This window comes from Apostichopus japonicus, chromosome 15, assembly GCF_037975245.1.
Source record: "Apostichopus japonicus isolate 1M-3 chromosome 15, ASM3797524v1, whole genome shotgun sequence".
In the NCBI taxonomy this organism is placed as follows: domain Eukaryota; kingdom Metazoa; phylum Echinodermata; class Holothuroidea; order Aspidochirotida; family Stichopodidae; genus Apostichopus; species Apostichopus japonicus.
The window spans coordinates 17,707,446-17,726,468 of record NC_092575.1 but is presented as its reverse complement, the minus strand read 5'-3'; the positions used below and the strand labels follow the sequence as shown (position 1 = coordinate 17,726,468).

The following is a 19,023-nucleotide window of genomic DNA, read 5'->3' as shown; positions in this document are numbered from 1 at the left end:
ACGAATCATAGACTGACAAACAAGGAGTACTGTTTTAGAAAGTATATTGGAATTTTCGGTCCCCACGCAGGACCAGGACCGTGACAGGGGAATTATGGCGCGAGAAAGCGGAATATATTACGTACAAATATATATATGCTGTACTTGCGAAATATATACATGGTTAACTTCAAAAATACATTTTAGACATATTTGTATATATGTTTATAATAATATATTATCTAACAATAAGTATTCTGTAAAGATATATATACTTACACAAAAATTTTATGTTTCTATGCCAAAGATATATATATTCTCTAAGAGAAAAAATAAATATATATTCTGTAAGAGAAAAATATATATATATTATCTAAGAGAAAAAAAATATATATTCTCTAAGAGAAAAAATATATATATTCTCTAAGAGAAAAAATATATATATTCTAAGAGAAAAATATATATATTCTCTAAGAGAAAAAATATATAAATTCTCTAAGAGAAAAATATATATATTCTCTAAGAGTAAAAATATATATATTCTCTAAGAGAAAAAATATATATATTCTCTAAGAGCAAAAATATATATATTCTCTAAGAGAAAAAAATATATATTCTCTAAGAGAAAAATATATATATTCTCTAAAAAAAATATACAATTGAGTGAAATGCGCCCTGCACCACTGACGTAACAGTTTACCTGCCTTACAGATTTCAATAGGCACTTGCGGTAGATCGCAGGAAATTTGAGCTGTGCAAATGACTTTCCCACTTTCGTTTCCTTTGCAAGGTTTGGCAAACTGCTTACGTAACACACCGGCTAACGTTCCAAACTAATAACCTTGAAATGTGAAGAAGTGAGCAGTTACTGTTAAGCCGGCTAGTTACGGTACAGAAGGCTTCGCTGTCGAACGTACCGTCGTACAATCAGGGAGTTGTTATGGAATAATCCCTGGTACTATCATGTGCAATGTGATATCGCAAACCCACTAACTATGAACTGCATTAAGATTCTGAGCAAACATGTGCGTTTTATGAATGGCCAGTGTAATGAACAGGCTGGTCACTGCTGAAGTTACTGAACATCTTGGTCAGCACTTACAGAGCTCCGTACTTTGTACAGCATATATATTTTTTTTCGCACAGAATATATTTTTCGTACAGAATATATTTTTCGCACAGAATAGGTCTTGAATTATAGAGAATATATATATTTTCTGTACACACAATAAAAATATATTTTTGCACAGAATATAATTTTTCCTGTAGAATATATATTTTTTCTATCTCAGAATTTATATATTTTGTTAGAGAAAAATATTTTTCTGTCAGAGAATATATATGTTTTGGTACTTTGTACAGCATATATATATTTTTCGACCAGAATATATTTTTTCGCACAGAATAGAATTTTGTTGTTAGAGAATATATATATTTTTTCGTACACACAATAAAAATATATTTTTGCACAGAATATAATTTTTCCTGTAAAATATATATTTTTTCTGTCTCAGAATTTATATATTTTGTTAGAGAAAAATATTTTTCTGTCAGAGAATATATATGTTTTTTAACAAGATGTATATTTAACAAGATTTAACAAGATATATATATATATATATATATATATATATTTTTTTTTTTTTTTTTTCTCTTAGAGAATATATATTTATATTATAAATGCTTTTGTGTCAGAGAATATATTTTTGCAGAATATATATAAATATGTCTAAAATGTATTTTTGAAGTAAACCATGTATGTATTTTGCAAGTAAAGCATATATATTGTTGTACATAATATATTCCGCTTTCTCGCGCCATAGGGAATGGATAGAAAAAAAATATAACATAATGAAAAAATATGTCACCAGATAAGTGTAGGTTGCATTGACTGAAGTATAGTACCCAATAAACCATGACTATACAGGAATCGGATTAAGGAGCGAAGAACGGATGACATATGTGTTTGGTGGAACGGGTAGTTGTATAGAAGTCCCAAGTCTTTGTTGAGGCAAGGGGAAGTTGGGATCGACTTAATATACGAAAGATCCAATCGATTATTTACGTTTACGTTCAGTTGCGGATTTGAAGTTCGAGGCAATTAATACAAGAGAAATTTCTGATTCTGATAGCTTAGCACAGTTTGCAAAGATTCAAGTACTAACAGTTAAACAGGATATTTGTTTTGTGGTAAAATGTTTTGAATGTAGATTTGCAAAGTATCTGGGGCACACATTGTAAAGGACCCAGATATATTAAAACTAGTCCATCATAGAGACTTGGCTGATTACTATCCATTAGCATGCTAGTCAAATCATGGAGGTAAGGTAGTCGTCTTAAAGCACAATGTGGCAATGAAATGCAACAGTGAGACTTAGTACAGCTTTTATTTTGATTTCCTTGTGTTCCAATACATATAGATACCAAATCAGTGACAGTATGTAACCTTTGAAATTAAGGTTGATCATTTCTGACTCGGGCATCAGGAAGCTCTGCCTTCAGGAGCGCCCATTACAAATTCAGTTCAAAGTTTGAAAAATATAATTGAAAATATAGGGAACATTAACTATAAAGTTTACTCTACAGTATGCAGATTCAGATTTTGGGAAGATATGGTGAATTTAGTCAACATAAATTGGTCGAGAATGTTGCAACAGTTAAATTAGTTCCTAAAGCAGTACCCTATTTCAGCACTTTCTCCTCTTGATTTAAGCAGTGCAAGCTGCAGTATCTTTCCTTATGATGACTCATTAGAAGGAAGCTCACAGGATACAATGAGTGTCAGCTCCTGCAGTCTTTGCAAACGAAACTAAGACAGTGTTCATTGCAGGAGGTATTTTAGCTTCCAAAGCTAGGACCGGAGTTACAATTAGTGTTTGAGCATACTACAAATCTTCCTTAAAGGTATTGAAGACTCGCCTTAAACCGCGTGCCGCGCTCTGAAAAAGTTAACTTTCCGTTGCTTGCAAGTGAAGGTTTCTTCTTGTCGCTACAAAATACAGATAGTAATGAAACGTGAAGAAGTGTGTGACTGATGAATGAAACGCGATTTCTTGTTCCATAACAAGAAATCTTCCAAGCGAGATGATATACCAAATTGAAATTGGTCTCAAGTCCCAGTCCACAAAAATGGACTCGAGTACGATAAACGTGACGTATATTGTACATTTATTTGTGGGTATACTGGAGAGGTGGGATCTACATTAAATACGTGTTCCTTGCCACTTTGTTCAGTTCAGTGGTGTTGTTATCGTTTGTTGTGTACGGCAATCAATCTTGTAAAACTTTATGCAACAGACACATCCCTATATGATGATTCATTGATTAACTATAACTGTGGGAGTGCATATTTTGTCTTTTAAATCATGTTCTATAACTTACCAGGTAGAAACAACTAAACACAACAACAACGTGACACAACAATTCTAACACATTTTTAATAACAAATAATGAAGCCAGAAAAAAAGAATGAGTTCATGTATAAGAATTCCAAATCACTAAAATAGCGATGGGATGCCGTTATAACGAGTCCTCATTACAATAAACAGTTAATAGACATGCCGTTTTACCTGCAACATTAATCCATGCAGTTGATAAAATATTTATCTGTTTATACAACTCGTATATATCTATAATCCCTCAGTGTCAAAGTGTAAATTGTGTAAACCAGTATACAAGGATGCAAGATTCGGGATTTGAGCAGGAAGTTCTAATAACACGTTTTCACAATTCTTAACAAACACTTCTTGGATTGAGTATCTTACTTTCTTTCTTTTTTTCTTTCTTTAAGAAAAACCACAACTTCTCAAAAGAACCACATTTCTTGCAATCTTTTGTACAGTTAATTGGATTTGTTTGAAAACACATCAATCATAACAGTCAACCGCAAAACAATTGGTTAACAACACTCCTGTTACAAAGATATTCATGCTGAAAGACAGTCGATTATGCATTCCCTGTTATTTAATTGGCTATAGTAGTCCCTATTATTGTCTGCAAACATTCTATAGTGAAGTGTTGTGTTTAAATAAGGATATAAATACTTATTTATATAGCGCATTATACTGACGGTCTCAATGCAAGTAATTGTAAATGGCAAAATTTGCCGCTTTAGACTTTGACAGTGACTTTGTTGTTGTATACTATATATATAGCTTTCATCATTTGATTTTGTTCGTGCATATTATAGACCTATCACTATAGGATTCCATTGAAAACAAGCCAATGTTTTGTCAGGGGTCATTATAAGGGGGTCACTATTGTTATAATTAACACAAGTATTGTTCGTTCTGGTAGAGGTATTTTAAAGTGCATGTTTTCAAGGAGCACTGTGGGGTCGCAATTTTTCCTGAGCGGAGGCAAACATTTTTAAGACGTTGGGTCCCACGGACGAAACTCTCAAAATCATGGTATACACAATACTGAGAATATACTTGGTAGAAATATAGAAAAATTTCTTTTTGTACAGCTTACTGCTGAAATTTTCAAGACTTGCTAAAGTAAACCTGTTAACCACATTCTTTTCATCCCTTGATCAACATTTGGACAGAATGTTAGACTTACTACAAATGCTCCAAGGTTTCAAAGCACACAAAATTCGAACAGAGCTGCAGAATTTTCAGGTTGGTCTTGCATAATCAATTTATGGTAATTTTTATCATTTCACTTTATATTTGCTGGCATCCAATAAGTAAATGTTTGAACAAGTGTGGATCTAGGGTGTGGGGCCGGTAGTAACTTCTTTTTAATAGCACACAGAAATTCATGAGAAGCATGTCCTTGCTGAAAGATCTAATTATAGTTTCTGTTTCCTTTATTCGAGTATAAAACGAATAAAATACAATTTTGAATAGGAGAGAATAAAAAGTTATGATAGATAACTTACATAAAAACAAAAGCGATTAAAGGCAATTTAGAGTTAGTAACACAATCAACAGCTTTCAAAAAGTTAGTCAACTGAAAATAATAAAGAAATATTAATAAAGATACAATAAATCAAATCATTTAAGTTCCCCTTTAATAAAAATAGATCAACTGTGTAGAAATGAATTTTGAACCCAATATTTTGGTGCTATTGCACAATGTCGTAGATTAATGTTAATCTGTCGACAGGGAGATTTCAGTTCTTTGTTAATTAAGAGGGTTATTAATATCCCTGTGAATATTCCTGGTAAGTCTGATGAAGTATAGTCCAAACTTGTAGTCTGAAATTTGCCTAAACATACATGACACTACTAACTTTTGAAATTTTAATTCAATCAATGATATTTGGTTTCGATGATCATCGTAACCTTTGCATTCATGATGGCGTATGTGTGTATGTGTGTGTGTGTGAGTGAGTGCCTTTGTGACGCCCAGCTTGTAAACACGATATCTCAAGAAGGAAAGGTCAGACCAAGTTCACATTTAGTGTGTAGAAGTACCACAAGAAGCGTATTGTTTTGGTGGAGATCAAAGGTCATTTGGGTTCACCAGGGGTCCAATTGTGACAACCTTGTAAACACGATATCTCAAGATGAGAAGCATGGGCAGACTTCATATTTGGTGCGTAGAAGTACCATATTAAGTACAAAAGGTCGTTTGTATTGGTGGAGGGCAATGGTCATTTGGAGTCACCAGGGGTCAAATTGTGAAAACCTTGTAATCACGATATCTCAATAATGGAAGCTTGGGCCGACCTCTCAAATCGTGAAACCCTTGTAAACATGTACACCCTCACTATACATTACGTCAGATTCATGAAGAAAACTGCTCATGTTACATCATCGAAACCACAATGCATATTTGCATTCTGTTTTCCATTGCAGGAACCTGATGCTAATGCAAAACGAACTGCTGTCCTTCGCTGTTTGCCGTACTACTTCAAGGAGCAGCATATTTACGAGGATATTGAGGTGATGATATGTAATCACACCGATCTCTTTCCGTTCCGATATTTTGTTTATTTCTTTCCATCAACCAAGGAAAAGGAGAGGGACTTACTTGACTTTTAACGTGTGTGTATGTTGGGGGAGGTGGGGGTTGGGGCGGGGGGGGGGTTGGCTTCTTCCACCTCTTCTTCGAGCATCATTGGACAATGGGCAAAGTCACTGGAGTACGTCGATTCCAAGTTGCTACATTTTGCACCTGAGAATGAACTTCGTAAGTGTTATCAAACTGCAGTGAGTGAGTGAGTGAGTGAGTGAGTGAGTGAGTGAGTGAGTGAGTGAGTGAGTGAGTGAGTGAGTGAGTGAGTGAGTGAGTGAGTGAGTGAGTGAGTGAGTGAGTGAGTGAGTGAGTGAGTGAGTGAGTGAGTGAGTGAGTGAGTGAGTGAGTGAGTGAGTGAGTGAGTGAGTGAGTGAGTGAGTGAGTGAGTGAGTGAGTGAGTGAGTGAGTGAGTGAGAACTAGGTAAATAACCGCACGTTTAAACCAGTATACAAGGATGCAAGATTCGGGATTTGAGCAGGAAGTTCTAATAACACGTTCTTGGATTGAGTATCTTACTTTCTTTCTTTTTTTCTTTCTTTAAGAAAAACCACAACTTCTCAAAAGAACCACATTTCTTGCAATCTTTTGTACAGTTAATTGGATTTGTTTGAAAACACATCAATCATAACAGTCAACCGCAAAACAATTGGTTAACAACACTCCTGTTACAAAGATATTCATGCTGAAAGACAGTCGATTATGCATTCCCTGTTATTTAATTGGCTATAGTAGTCCCTATTATTGTCTGCAAACATTCTATAGTGAAGTGTTGTGTTTAAATAAGGATATAAATACTTATTTATATAGCGCATTATACTGACGGTCTCAATGCAAGTAATTGTAAATGGCAAAATTTGCCGCTTTAGACTTTGACAGTGACTTTGTTGTTGTATACTATATATATAGCTTTCATCATTTGATTTTGTTCGTGCACATTATAGACCTATCACTATAGGATTCCATTGCACACAAGCCAATGTTTTGTCAGGGGTCATTATAAGGGGGTCACTATTGTTATAATTAACACAAGTATTGTTCGTTCTGGTAGAGGTATTTTAAAGTGCATGTTTTCAAGGAGTACTGTGGGGTCGCAATTTTTCCTGAGCGGAGGCAAACATTTTTAAGACGTTGGGTCCCACGGATGCAACTCTCAAAATCATGGTAACAATACTGAGAATATACTTGGTAGAAATATAGAAAAATTTCTTTTTGTACAGCTTACTGCTGAAATTTTCAAGACTTGCTAAAGTAAACCTGTTAACCACATTCTTTTCATCCCTTGATCAACATTTGGACAGAATGTTAGACTTACTACAAATGCTCCAAGGTTTCAAAGCACACAAAATTCGAACAGAGCTGCAGAATTTTCAGGTTGGTCTTGCATAATCAATTTATGGTAATTTTTATCATTTCACTTTATATTTGCTGGCATCCAAGAAGTAAATGTTTGAACAAGTGTGGATCTAGGGTGTGGGGCCGGTAGTAACTTCTTTTTAATAGCACACAGAAATTCATGAGAAGCATGTCCTTGCTGAAAGATCTAATTATAGTTTCTGTTTCCTTTATTCGAGTATAAAACGCATAAAATACAATTTTGAATAGGAGAGAATAAAAAGTTATGATAGATAACTTCCATAAAAACAAAAGCGATTAAAGGCAATTTAGAGTTAGTTACACAATCAACAGCTTTCAAAATGTTAGTCAACTGAAAATGATAAGGAAATATTAATAAAGATACAATAAATCAAATCATTTAAGATCCCTTTTTAATAAAAATAGATCCTCTGTGTAGAAATGAATTTTGAACCCAATATTTTGGTGCTATTGCACAATGTCGTAGATTAATGTTAATCTGTCGACAGAGAGATTTCAGTTTTTTGTTAATTAAGAGGGTGATTATTATCCCTGTGAATATTCCTGGTAAGTCTGATAAAGTATATAGTCCAAACTTGTAGTCTGAAATTTGCCTAAACATACATGGCACTACTAACTTTTGAAATTTTAATTCAATCAATGATATTTGGTTTCGATGATAATCGTAACCTTTGCATTCATGATGGCGTATGCGTGTATGTGTGTGTGAGTGAGTGCCTTTGTGACGCCCATGCTTGTAAACACGATATCTCAAGAAGAAAAGGTCAGACCAATTTCACATTTAGTGTGTAGAAGTACCACAAGAAGCCTATTGTTTTGGTGGAGATCAAAGGTCATTTGGGTTCACCAGGGGTCCAATTGTGACAACCTTGTAAACACGATATCTCAAGATGAGAAGCATGGGCAGACTTCATATTTGGTGTGTAGAAGTACCATATTAAGTACAAAAGGTCGTTTGTATTGGTGGAGGGCAATGGTCATTTGGAGTCACCAGGGGTCAAATTGTGAAAACCCTGTAATCACGATATCTCAATACTGGAAGCTTGGGCCGACCTCTCAAATCGTGATACCCTTGTAAACATGTACACCCTCACTATACATTACATCAGATTCATGAAGAAAACTGCTCATATTACACCATCGAAACCACAATGCATATTTGCATTCTGTTTTCCATTGCAGGAACCTGATGCTAATGCAAAACGAACTGCTGTCCTTCGCTGTTTGCCGTACTACTTCAAGGAGCAGCATATTTACGAGGATATTGAGGTGATGATATGTAATCACACCGATCTCTTTCCGTTCCGATATTTTGTTTATTTCTTTCCATCAACCAAGGAAAAGGACTTACTTGACTTTTAACGTGTGTGTATGTTGGGGGAGGGGGGTGGGGGGGGGGGGGGTTGGCTTCTTCCACCTCTTCTTCGGGCATCATTGGACAATGGGCAAAGTCACTGGAGTACATCGATTCCAAGTTGCTATACATGAGAATGAACTTCGTAAGTGTTATCAAACTGCAGTGAGTGAGTGAGAAGGTAAATAACCGCACGTTTGACCTTTTGTAAAACTAATCAACCCCTTTTGTTGTTGCGATTAAAAACAAGAGAAAAACGAAACGGCCCTGCAGGAAAATATTGACGACTAATCGGTCACTTTAAAGGTATTGTTTTGTAAGAAAGAATATCACAATGCTACTTCTCGGTGCGGGCTTGATGTCAGTGTTGCATCCGGGCATTTTAAATAGGGCTTTGTGCTTAGGCTGATTTTTAATGTTTATTTACTTATTTATTTCACTGAAAATGGTAAAGTAGGTCAGCGTAAAGCTAGTCTCCCACGATGCCCTGAAATACAAAAGCACATGTCAAGTAGAATCAAAATTAAATAAGAACAATAAGAATACAAACGTGAATTATAGATGCCAATGGAAAAGCAAAAATATATACATCTAAAATTGACAACGAGAAAGGACTTCGTAAGTGTTATCAAACTGCAGTGAGTGAGTGAGAACTAGGTAAAAAACCGCAATTTTAACCATTTGTAAAACTAATCAACCCCTTTTATTGTTGCGATTAAAAGCAAGAGAAAATCGAAACGGCCCTGCAGGAAAATATTGACTACTAATCGGTCATTTTAAAGGTATTGTTTTGTAAGAAAAATTGACAAACGCATAAAGTATTAAATGGAACAATCAATGAAATGAAATTTAGAGCATAAGCAAATTAGTTAAAGTCCTGGATGAAACATTTAAAGGTATTTAATGAGTTGGCATTCTTACACTCCTTTGATAACGTATTCCACTCGTAGCAGCAACATAAACTGTTTTCTGATGATACTGGGTATTACCATACACTAAGAATACATGGTTTCGTGTGGTGGACCTAAGGGAGAAGTTATGTATATTATAGAACATTGTCAATCTTTTACATTTTAATCGTTTACGAGTGAAGACCAGTGTAAAGCTTTTAAAAAGGTCTTCGGATCAATCATCAAAAGTTGCATTGAGAATCTTGAGAATTCTTGGTGCAGCCTTCTGTAGCCGACTAAGTCTGAGAACATTTCTGGCAGTGCTAATACCCCATACTAAACTACAACACTCAAACATCAGTAAAATATATTCATTATAAAATAGAATACAAGTATTGGTATCAATGAATGGTTTTATACGTCGAAATAAAGCCAATCTACTGGAAACGAGCTTGCAAACAGAATCGACTTGTTCATTCCAAGATAATTCACAACATACACGTTCTGTTAAAGTATCTTCGACGGTAACATTTAATTTGTTATTTAGAATAGATTACAGACTTTGTCTAAATAACCAATTTGTTTTCTTGCAACACTAGCCAAATCCTCATTAAGTTTGTTATTTAAATCATCTTAAGACTTGCCTTTCATATGAAATGTTGTATCATCTGCATACATATCCGCCGAGCAATGATTAATACCTTGACCAATGTCATTAATAAACTAAACAAAGAGTAACGCGCCCAGAATTGACCCCTGTGGCACCCCACATGTTACTGGCAGTAAGGGGGGGGGGGGGAAGCACACGATTAATATGTACAGATTGTTGTCTATCAGATAAATACGACTTAAAACATGCCAACAGTCTAGAAATACTGATCCTATAAGATATCTGCTATCAATAGATTTATTCCAGTCGTCAAGTATCTTTAGTAATGCAATTTCACAAGAGTGCCCTTCTCTAAAACCTGACTGGGACATTCGTATTAGACCAAATACTTATAAAAACTTGAATAAAGCACCATGAACGTGTTTTTTTTTTAATAACTTAGATAATACAGGCAAGATTGAAATGGGTCGATATTTGGATACTTCTAGATTTGAATCACTCTTGTTAATAGTAACAACTTTGGCATTCTTCCACTTAGTAGGAAAGACGAAGTTTCTGATGCTACTATATTTAGTACATGGGTGATGGTGTTTGTTATTTCACCAGCAAATAGCTTAAGAAGATAGGCGCTAATCCCGTCCATTGACCGGTGGCTTTTGTAACATCCAATGAAATAAGCGATTTGTAGACAAAATTCACAGTCATCTCTGGAATCTGGAATGTAACACCATTGCGTTTTTGAAGAAACAAACTCTTTAACACTTGCTAAATCATCATTATCCTCATTGTTGTTAACACCAATAAGATACTTAGACGATAAAGACGTAAACTTAGAATTCGTTAAATGAATCAGCGATATCAATTGGATCTGTTACTGTAAATATTGTTGATTATCCTGCTTGTTTTCTGCTGACTCTTCATATTATATATCATTGGAATGCACAGTTCTAAAAAGTTGAGTTATCAAATAGCTTTGGGATTGCCTTTGTTTTTATAGCAATAGAATCTCTAAAGTAACTTTGTTAAGCCGATCGAATTAAACTTACAACTTTGTGTCTCCATGGAATCGATATGTCTCTGGATCTTTTAATTTTGACAAATTCCTCATTTTAACGGCAAGGCTTATCTCACCATTGAACCACAAGGGCTATTTTTTTTTATTATTTTGACCCTGTTTTCTTTTGGGGGAGCATGCTTAGTTACAATATTTAGAAAAAATATTTTCCCAATTTTCTAACGACCGATTTGCGTCTGTTACCTGCAACACAGATTGCCAAGAACAATTCCGTATGTCATGCTTGAACGCATTTACATCAAATTTATTTGTCACACGATATTTCATGGTTTCGTGACCTGTCGTTTTAGGGTAGCTTACGCCCATTAAAAGCCCCATTGACTTACACAAAAGTAATGTGGTCTCTAAGTCTAGATAAAGTTTTCACTAGCTAAACGCTACCCATCACCTGATAGCTGACAAGTTGGCCTTTTATTTAAAATTGCCTCAATTGACTCAATTTTCCCACCACATGTACTTCCATTCATGCTCTTCAACATGCAAGCCACAAAAAAACTAGATCATGATTGATAACAGGTCACAAAAGATGTTCTCCTGCTGCTTTGTGGCACTTTTCCTGAAGGAGAACAATCGAGCGGATGGATATATCTAATAGGAGGATGCCACCGTAGATGTTGCTTGGTGTGAGGCAGCATGTTTCCAAGTGAAATATATCGGGTAATGGTCACTCAACTTAAGTTTTGGAACTTCAGTATTGGCAATTCGACTTTCTTTAGTCGTATAAATATGATCAATTTATGTGCACGATGAATTTAGTTTCTCTAGTAAGTCTAGTAGTCTCTCTAGTATATTCTGACTTGCGGACCGGGGGCGGAATGATACTTCCACCCCCATATTTTTCACTGGGGGGGGGGGGCTGGCGCCCCCAGCCCCCGGTTCCTACGCCCTTGCAACAGTAATCCATCATAATGCCGCCTACGTAGGTAGAAAATCGATTGGGAGCACCCGCCCCCCCCCCCCCCGTGCCGGCGCCGCTGGTCCCTAGCCTGCCGGCCAGGTTATCCTAACTTCCGACGGATCGAAACGGTATTATTTCGTCTTCTTAATGCAAGGGATACTCAAGTAGTTTCACCGGGGTCTCTGTGTGGCTTTGAACGGCTCTGCCTTCCCAATATCATACCTGTGTACGTCAATGACCGTAAACTAAATGTCTATTAGAATTTATTCTTCCCACACTCAAACCTGTATCGGAGGCGCTAAAAAAGGAGTAAGTTTAAATGTTAACAGGACAGCTACTATATACCACCAGGGAGTTGTTATGGAACAACTTCCTGGCACCACTGCCAATGGCCACGCGCTGATCCGTTGTCAAGTTCTTTTAGCTTTTGAGAAGACTTTTTGCCTCAGAGGCATTGCTATTTTCATTCTCCCTACTTCTCCCCAAACCCGTGAAAGCCGGTCAAGAAAGGTCTGTGCTTCTTCCTTTACCGTCATTGCATTAACCAAATGAGGTAAGATACTTTTTGAGAAAAGTCACCCAGGAAAGAAAGAACCTGGGCACGAAAAACCAAAAAACCGAACGACTGATCCGCTCTCAACCCCAGTCCCCTTGCATCGGGACTGTGCCTGTGTGATCATCGTCAGGTGTGTATCACCATTCCCCTCGAAAGGGAACATATACTACACATGATCTTAGCCAAAAGGCCGAGAAGCAACGTAAGATTATGTACATTGCACTGAACAAGCAAGTTTACCCTGTCAAAGGCAGGGGTTCCCGAACTGGGGTGCATGAACCCCCAGGGGGTGCGTGAGTCCATCCCAGGCGGTTCGTGAGACGTTTCTGAAAGTCAAAACTAGAGTACTTTTTGTTGAACTAAAATCTGATATATCATATAATTTAGTAATGTACAGAAGTCGTACCTTTCGACAAACTCTTTTTCGCGTTCCATACGCATATGTTGCCACAGTAGTACCGTATCGTGCATTTGATAAAAATTAAAAAAAAACTGGAGCGTCCGTCTCATTGTGTGTGATGGGTGATCGATGCGTGAAACAATTCGTGATCTGATCTTGAAGTTTCCAAATAAATATTTGTTCATCTCGTGTATTTTTTTCATTAAAATATTACACTGTGAACTTGATCTTTTAAGAAGCACTGTTATGCGTATTATATTATAACAATGACTCAGATCGTGTCAGAAGTTGGGGGTTCGTGGACAACTCTGACATCCACAGGGGTTCGTGGGGGATAAAGTTAGTGAAACCCTGGTCTAAGTCCTCCTCGTACTTCAGAATTCGTAGCTTTGCTGTTGTGTGGTGGCGCTCGTCTTTAATTGAAATCAGAGCCGTATATATCAGCAGTTATTCGTTGATATCAGCATATGATTGGTGATATCAACAAATGCATTGGTGATATCAGGAAATGAATTGTTGACTATCAGCAAATGCATTGCTGTGATATCAACTGAGCTGAAATTAAATGAGTGAAGTTAGTTGCATGACCTAATGACGGTAGTGGTTTCAATGTTAACATTCCACCTCGAAAATAAGCAAAGAAAAACAAGTAGAAAGTTAAATGTTTCAGGTCCTACTGACAATATATGACATCACAGATTTACAAAATGACAGCTCCCAGATGGACTATTAAGCTGGGATACCTCCCAAACACAGCAAGCTTTTTCTTAGGGGTTGGGGGAGGGGGAAGTTGTTCTTTACTAATATCATTGTCATATAAGCTAAACATTTTGGTTGGGGTTTTGTCCCGGTGAAACATAAAGAACTATTGTTAACCTTATTGTAAGATAAGATCTTTCAATATATCTGGAAAAACAACTCGGAGCCTCATGAATGCAAATAGTCTAAGCTTTTTTAACGTACGCATCTTCCTTTTTGGGGAGAAGGGACGATGGGTGGGGCGATCCAAGCACTAAACGCCAACATGATAGAAATGCCGAGCCTGATAATGCCGATATAACCTTTGGCGATCTGGTTGTCGTTGACGGGGACAATAACAACGTGTGTCAAAAGGAAAGCTTCTGTTTGGGTCCCATAAGCACACAAAGATAAATAAATATATATGAATAAAAATAATAATAATAATGATGATAATAGTAATAATGATGATGATGATGATGATGATGATGATGATGATGATGATGATGATGATGATGATGATGATGATGATGATGATGATGATGATGATGATGATGATGATGATGATGATGATGATGATGATGATGATGATGATGATGATGATGATGATGATGATGATGATGATGATGATGATGATGATGATGATGATGATGATGATGATGATGATGATGATGATGATGATGATTATAAACAAGATGTAGGACATACAAACATTAAAATCTGTGAATGCTGTAGGCATTGCCGCAAGCGGCATGAAAGACCTTTGGGGATGTGGCAATAACTTGAACCTAAGCCATAAAGATACACGATTTCCCAGTGTTGGAAATTCCTCTTCCCCCATCCCTCCCCTCCCTCGAGCATAAGAAACCAAACAAGGCGAAACATATATAAGAAGTTAACAAAGTCGCTCGTATGAGACTAATTTATGTTGTTTGAGATCGTTCGAACTGATAAAAGGTCGTTGTTTTCTAAAATGGTGATGTAGCATATAATCGTTCGCTAATTCTGGTCACCCACCTGCAATTGGTCATTTTTACTCGCTGACATGGCCGAAGGTAAGAGGGAATGGGCGTGATGAGTATTATCCAATTATATGGTTCTTTGACATGAAATCATTAATTCGGATAATGTCACTGTCGTAAACGTGTCTGAAATCGCCTCATGGTCATTAATCAAAGCCCATGTTTAAATCATCCGATTTCACCGTAGTATGAAATGCACGAAACTGTTTTTCGTGTAACAGGCTACAACACAGAAGCCTAGCCTAGCTCATCGGCAATCATAATATGTATGTCAATGGCCTAGCTACTGTAGCCAAGTACTGTATGTGCACAAATTTTTGACCATGAGTACTGACCGTCAGACCACATTGGAATTATCCAACAGCTAATATTAGTTGAGTTCCTAAGACTAGCCACGCCATAATTTTAATCCAAGCACAGTCAAGCTTGCATGCAGTACAACTTTTTTTCTCTTCCAAAGGGTCCTTGACGAGGACTTGATTGTCCTCCTGATCCTTGCTTTTACTAAACTAACACTCAGTTAGGCATACACAATGCTGAAAATATTTAATTCTTCAATTTTGCCAAGGCCTAAGTTATTGTTAGGTCTATATGAGATCACTGCCTTGGATGAAATGGTTCAACGTGACTGCATGTGTGACCCACACTCCCTATACCCTAGTGTATTTAATGTATGTGGGCTAGGCTAAATGCAACAATTAAAGGCCTATGCTACTTACATATAAACAGAAAAGTTAGACAATCCTAGGGCTCACCCAAACTTTTCAAGCATGAATTTCATCACAGATTTCCTATGTATTAAAAGTGCCATACTCTGCAAAGTTAAAGTTATCTGATATCTATTCTGTAAATGTTCACAAATGCATTAAAAATGAGTAACATAATATCCCAAATATTGGAGATCTTTGAAGAAGCCCACATTGTAATTACAGTATGCAATATTTCTGTCCAACACAACACTTTGCCGTCATAGATTCATGGCCACGAATTCATGATATCAAACGGCACTTAAAATTTAAAGCTGATATGAGGATTTACCTGCTTAGTTTGACAGCTCCCAGAATGGGGAAGGTTATCCTGGGAGGTTGTAAAGAACAGGAGATGAGGAAAGGATATCAATAATAGATGCTTTGGCTGTTTTCCCTGATGAAGTGCCATGACTATACATATTCACTCTTATCATTAGCTCATTCTAGACCATCCCTGATTGTGCATCTTGTCAGAATATGGAAATAGTTCTTGATATTCAACTGATAACCTTACAAGCCACACGAGGAGTATTCATTATTCATCATTCTAACACGATTTCAGAAAATGATGCAAAATAATTGATACCTTTTCCACTTTATTCTCCCTTTAATCTCTTCTGCACAAAACTTTTGGTATGCTTACAACTTTTTAGAAGAAAAGCTGAAAAATCACTTGGATCTAGTGCGCCAAGAATATGTCAAGTTTCAACAGAAATGGGTGGATCTGAAGGAGAAATATGATGTAGCTGTGGCCGCCCAAGGTGAACAAGGCGAGGACAACTTTGTGGCAAAGCTGTTGGCTTTCGTAGCAGATCTTTTTGATAAAGACATTTACAGGTGAGCTAAGAAGAACTACGTCCTTGAATGGTCATACCTGTTAATTACATACATTCATTCATTCATTTATTTGTTTTTTCACATAAATATTACAATGTGAATGGAAGTCTTCTGAAAAGCCTATGCTGGCTTAACAAAACAGAAGACTCCCATGGAGAAAAGATAGAAAATAGTGAAAATAATGTTAATAACAATACGTATACGCTTCAATATGTGAATATGCTGCTATGCGACTATGCAGCTAAATCATAATTAATAAGACATGATAATTTCTTTAGTAAGACATTTACTAAATGTGGAGCTTGTTTTCTTAGTTTTTAAAGTTATTGACAGTGAATTCCAAATTTTGGTTGCACGGTTTCTGAGGCTTAACATACCAGTGCGTGTTTTATATGATTTATGTTTTATATGATTTATGGTACATTCTGTACCTGTTAGCCCAGCATTGTTGCGAACGCAGGATTCTGCGTCCAGGACGCAGTGATTTGGCCAGGGAAGCAAAGTCTTCAAATTGCTTGCATCCGTCAGATGCAAACTTTTTTTGAGAACAAACCCCAAGAACACACTCACAACTAGTTCAACCAAAAAAATAACAAAACACATATTTGAAAGAACATCTTTCACTATTTCATTTCAAAATACCACAACTTCTTCTGACAAGAACCAAAACTTCTCCCACCCCTACAGATCATTGAATTTGTTTGAAACGAAATATATCATAACAATCAACCGCAAGGTACAGGGTTTTAAAACAACACTCCATTACAGAGATTTTCATGCTTAAAAATAGACAATGATTCCCATGATTTGATTGGCTAATAGTCCCTATCCATTGTCTGGAAAGATTCTTGCAGATCTGGAGTGCTCAATGAGCACAGAGCATGTTGTTTAATAATTACTTGCAACTTACTTTCCCCTGTGTAGAGATAACAAAGTTTGTGATATAGACTATTATATGTGTGCACTCAAATATCATAACTTTAGGCCTTGTTGTCTCATATTTTTCTGCATACATTTTAACAACAATTACTGTTAGTACGAAGATGCACTTGAATTGTTTCTGAGACTATCACGTAATATTTTAATCATTTTTGTTTTGATCAGAAAATGTTATGAGTTGAGACAATCTATGAATTTTGTGGGAAGCTTACATCTCTGATCCTTAAAAGGATATTTCATCTCACAGTATGTTTCTTATGTCTGCATTAAGAGTTGCTAATGTAAAATGTGCATTTATACGACAGTAGTTTCTGTTTCAAATTTTTTCGCGGCCCAATAGACCACGTGCTTAAGTAAAGTTTAATTTGGTGCAACATTCGTGTGTAAACTTCTGTACTTTAGAACATTGAAGTTTGATTTTTTAATCGACATTGCGTAAAAAGCTATTCACATAGGCCTACTGTGATTTTTGTATAGATGATTGTTTGCAAAGAGCCCAGGATAAATGTTGGATCAGGTTTTGAGGATTTGCGCATAGTGTAGTTGAACATGAAGTTCGAACAGGCCTAGCCCATGTACATACAGTAGTACTAGTACAGTGAACTGTGTGGAATTTAGCCAGAGATATACACACTATAGGTAAAGGGTTTTTTAAGAGTTGGTTGTTGGAGTCGTACGAAGGTCAAAGTATGGAGCCACTATGGAGTTGGCCAGTTGGGAAGTACAAGGGCGGATGAAGGAGGGGGGGGGAGGGGCTGGGGGTAAAAATTGGTTGAGTCTGTAGGGTGGGCAAAAGGAGGGGCTGGCTGGTCCACCTGTGTCAAACAGCAAAGTTAAGACCCTGAGCCATCTGCCCTATATATTGTGTATAACATTCACAAAGTATTGGCAGTTATACTACACTACACTAGTAACAGTAGGTCATACAATAAACGCAATTGGTGTTTGATCGGGACGCAAGATTTTTTAAGGGACGCAAACTTTGGGGGGGGGGGGGCTTGCGTCCTTGAGACGCAAACTTTTTGCTCTAATAAGACTACTGACCCTATAACACATAATATTCTGCATTACATTAAATATGGTGCACTTAACATTAAGTTGATTTTTATTAATTACTTTTTATATGTATCATCATCATTCATTCAAGACCATGAACGTACTGCAAAACCATGCAATGTGGATTTGCAGGAAAATAGGGATCCGTAATTTAGCCAGACCGGTCCATTAGTATTTCACTGACAAGTTAAGATTTGCAATTATGACAATCTGAATTCTGCAAGTGGCATCTCAAGCAAAGAAAATGTTCCATATTGCTATGAGAGATTTTGTCAAAGAACACAGCCAAAGTTTCCATATTAAGTCAAAAGGCTCCAGTATTCTCTCATTACCACTCTGGTATTATACATGAGCAATTTTGCATTGTTTGTGCCTCCTGGATTTGATCAACAAGACAAATATCATGTTGCATTTGTGTAACAATGTTTGTGAGTTTAAGAAATGCATTACCTGCTTTCACTAAGTGACTTTAGCCAATAGAACAATCTTTCAAGAAGGAATGCCAAAATACCATAAACCTTTCTTGTATGTTGAAATCATTGTCGCAAAAAAGTATGTTTTTAAGCAGAACCCATATT

General features: G+C 36.4%; 2 protein-coding genes and 1 pseudogene across 5 annotated transcripts in view; 2 read left to right on the top strand and 1 right to left on the bottom strand.

The window, feature by feature from the left end:
• Positions 1–4,015: 4,015 nt before the first annotated feature.
• On the top strand, positions 4,016–8,685 carry LOC139981482 (uncharacterized). 3 transcript variants are annotated; one of them, XM_071993896.1, is made up of 3 exons: positions 4,423–4,601; positions 5,787–5,873; positions 8,504–8,685. In XM_071993896.1, the coding sequence occupies exons 1-3, from the start codon at positions 4,530–4,532 to the stop codon at positions 8,681–8,683; spliced, it is 339 nt and encodes a 112-aa protein (XP_071849997.1). In that variant the 5' UTR covers positions 4,423–4,529; the 3' UTR covers positions 8,684–8,685. The 3 variants fall into 3 exon arrangements, 1 of the variants encoding a protein (XP_071849997.1); XR_011797859.1 differs by lacking the exons at positions 4,423–4,601; positions 8,504–8,685 and adding an exon at positions 4,016–4,388 and having other exon boundaries at positions 5,787–5,967; XR_011797858.1 differs by lacking the exons at positions 4,423–4,601; positions 5,787–5,873 and adding an exon at positions 6,978–7,318.
• A 3,972-nt stretch (positions 8,686–12,657) lies between these two features.
• On the bottom strand, positions 12,658–12,906 carry LOC139981722 (U2 spliceosomal RNA; annotated as a pseudogene).
• A 1,883-nt stretch (positions 12,907–14,789) lies between these two features.
• The window catches only part of LOC139981607 (rabankyrin-5-like), a 45,086-nt gene continuing 40,852 nt past the window's right edge, over positions 14,790–19,023 (top strand). For both annotated transcript variants that reach the window (XM_071994121.1, XM_071994122.1), the window contains exons 1-2: positions 14,790–14,897; positions 16,267–16,450. In XM_071994121.1, the coding sequence (XP_071850222.1) occupies positions 14,888–14,897; positions 16,267–16,450 (194 nt within the window). In that variant the 5' untranslated portion in view covers positions 14,790–14,887. The remainder of the gene's footprint in view (positions 14,898–16,266; positions 16,451–19,023) is intronic.

Excerpts from the sequence above, each read along its gene's own strand:
- LOC139981482 (XM_071993896.1), top strand. The coding sequence starts at position 4,530 with ATGTTAGACTTACTACAAATGCTCCAAGGTTTCAAAGCACACAAAATT. Across the intron at positions 4,602-5,786 it reads CAGAGCTGCAGAATTTTCAG|GAACCTGATGCTAATGCAAA; the intron begins GTTGGTCTTGCA and ends TTTCCATTGCAG. Across the intron at positions 5,874-8,503 it reads ATATTTACGAGGATATTGAG|GAACCTGATGCTAATGCAAA; the intron begins GTGATGATATGT and ends TTTCCATTGCAG.